At 34.0% G+C, this 2,489-nt stretch overlaps 1 protein-coding gene across 1 annotated transcript; it reads left to right on the forward strand.

The window, feature by feature from the left end:
- Nucleotides 1–769: 769 nt before the first annotated feature.
- LOC126677901 (uncharacterized) lies at nt 770–2,014 on the forward strand. The gene has a single exon (XM_050372728.2). It carries the CDS (start codon nt 807–809, stop codon nt 1,986–1,988), a length of 1,182 nt encoding a protein of 393 aa, XP_050228685.1. The 5' UTR covers nt 770–806; the 3' UTR covers nt 1,989–2,014.
- Nucleotides 2,015–2,489: the final 475 nt, after the last annotated feature.

Raw genomic sequence — 2,489 nt, forward strand, 5'->3', positions numbered from 1 at the left:
TCTAGAAGTTTTTTTAGTTGTGCCTTAATTGGGTTAGTTTTATTGTAATCTAACTTAAGGTTAGTATGTCTCCACCTTATAGAGTAGTTTTTGTGGTTCGAGATAATCAGATTTTGACAATCTAGCTGTTTGCGGTGTCCGTTCCGACGCTTCCTACCTTATCCGATGGTTTCAACCATCTCCGGGATCTTTTCTGGAGTGTTCATGCCGTTCAGAGACTTCAGAGGAATGGTTCAAAACGCTAGTTTCAAAATTCACATTTCAATACGAGATCATCATAGCAAAGGAGCCAATCTAATTCCTTTTATGGTAAAATCAAATTTAAAATTGCAATAGAGGCATCCACTAATTATAATATGTTGTGTATTGATGCGAGCTTAATAGCGGAAGACAATTTAAGTTCAATTAATAATGAAGAATGCATTAATATTTCTTGTTTCAATAGGGTAACTAATATGCTTGTTCACTATTTAGCTAGAACGGCTTTAACAACCATTGTTAGTAGCAGTGTTTAGAGGGAATGTGTCTCTCAACAGTTTTAAATTATGTTCTGACCAATCAAATGGCTTTTTGATTACTGAAATTTTATTGAGTTTCAAAAAAAAAATTATGTGAAAAATATTTTATAATAAAAATTGTCAAATAGAATGAGATATCCGAAATGATTTTTTTTTTCAAATAAAATGACACAGTACTATATTTTTATTTTTGATATATTTATCAAATTCATGAAGTAATTTTGCCCATATAATTTTCTATATATACATCGATAAAGACCCTTAATTCACTTCTAAGTCTAACCCAATATGAAAATTCCTATTGATTTCTCATCATCAAATACCGTTGGATTTTGCCTTCTTCCGTCAGAACTTATACAACACATTCTTCTTAATCTAGCCTTACCTGAAGTTATCGGTTTAAGGTCTCTAAACAAACCAATTTCCGATTTAATCTCCGATCAGTTTTTTGTACGTGATTTTAACTCAAAGTCAAAGTCAACCAATTGGCTCTTCCTCTACAAGAAAAGGTGGCACCGTGACGCTGTCCTTCACGGATTTTCTGATCAGTCTGATCGGTGGTACAAGGTGGAGATTGCTGATTTGTTAAAACCCATAATTTGTCCCGGCGAAAGTGTCTACTTTTTAACGGCAAGTGGTAACTTTTTCTTGTTTTCTTGTAATACTGTTAAGGAAGTTATTGCCGTTAATTTAGCTACCAAAACAGTTAAAAGACTCCCGCCTAGCCCACTTGGTCCACGTGGCACTTCTTCGTGGAGAAGATCCGGTATGAAACTGGTATCTGGGTCAAATAGTTTCCGGTTCATGTTTGCAGAGTTGGTAAATGACCACCCGAATTTGTTTGTCTACAATTCAGACACTGACACGTGGACGTCTTTGGGAGGAAAACAATCAATTCCAGCTGGAAATCCAATTATAAGTGATTGTATATATCTCAATGTAGTTAATGGAGCGTACGGGAGCATCGTAATGGCGGTCCGATTGGACTCATCGGATGAACCGATAGTTGTACAGTTGAGATTTGATGGCGGAACAGATAATGGACAGCAATTGACCGTCGGATTGAGTTGGGGAAACGTGACTGATCGATTACACGTGTACGGTGATGGATACATGCTGGTAATCAAATCCAACGGTGTAGGTGATGCTGATATAGGAGCAAGGGAGTTGAATGATATAGAAATATGGGGGGTGGGATCAAGTAGTAGAAAATGGGTATATAAATCAAGGGTTCCAAGTGAAATAATTGGGGAAATTAAGAAGCCTTATAGGGTAATTATGGGGTGTTTGGAGAAGAAAGATAGGGTTATTAGGGCAGCTTTATTGTCTAATTTTGAAGGTTTGTGGGATATAATTTGGTTATGTTATGATATAGAGAGCTCTAACTGGAGTTGGATTCCAATTCCTGCTTGTAAGATCAAAGGCCTAAATATGGCTGGAATTGCCTTTTCTTCTGGCCTTACTTTGTGAAAAATACCAAAATTTTGTTTTTGTTTGTTTGTTTTGTAATTGTGAAAAAAATAGAGGTCGAAACTCGGACGTTGAATTATAACATTCATGCCGATAGATTATGCATGTAAAAATTAGTTCTTTATTTTATTTTAATAGATTTTTATTATTAAAAATAGTGTATTAGTACTTATATTGTGAGAACTTATAAAGATGTTGAATTTGAATATTGATACGTTCATACTATAAATTTATTCTTACTATAGTGCATGCAAGAATGAATTATTTTTAATTGTGTAGATTATAGAATCTCATTGGACTTCCAATAAATAGGAAATGAAATATGGTGTATAATTCTTTTTTTTCCTCGAATTAATTTTAACGAAAAATTAAAAGAAAATTCAGAAATAGAAAGTTAGGAATTGAAATAGTGTCTACTTCTAGAAGATGGAATTAATTTAGATGCTGCCAATACTGAAATAGTGAAATGTATGCAAATTTAATTGATTTGGCAACCAAATC

Source organism: Mercurialis annua, linkage group LG1-X, assembly GCF_937616625.2.
Source record: "Mercurialis annua linkage group LG1-X, ddMerAnnu1.2, whole genome shotgun sequence".
NCBI classification, from domain to species: domain Eukaryota; kingdom Viridiplantae; phylum Streptophyta; class Magnoliopsida; order Malpighiales; family Euphorbiaceae; genus Mercurialis; species Mercurialis annua.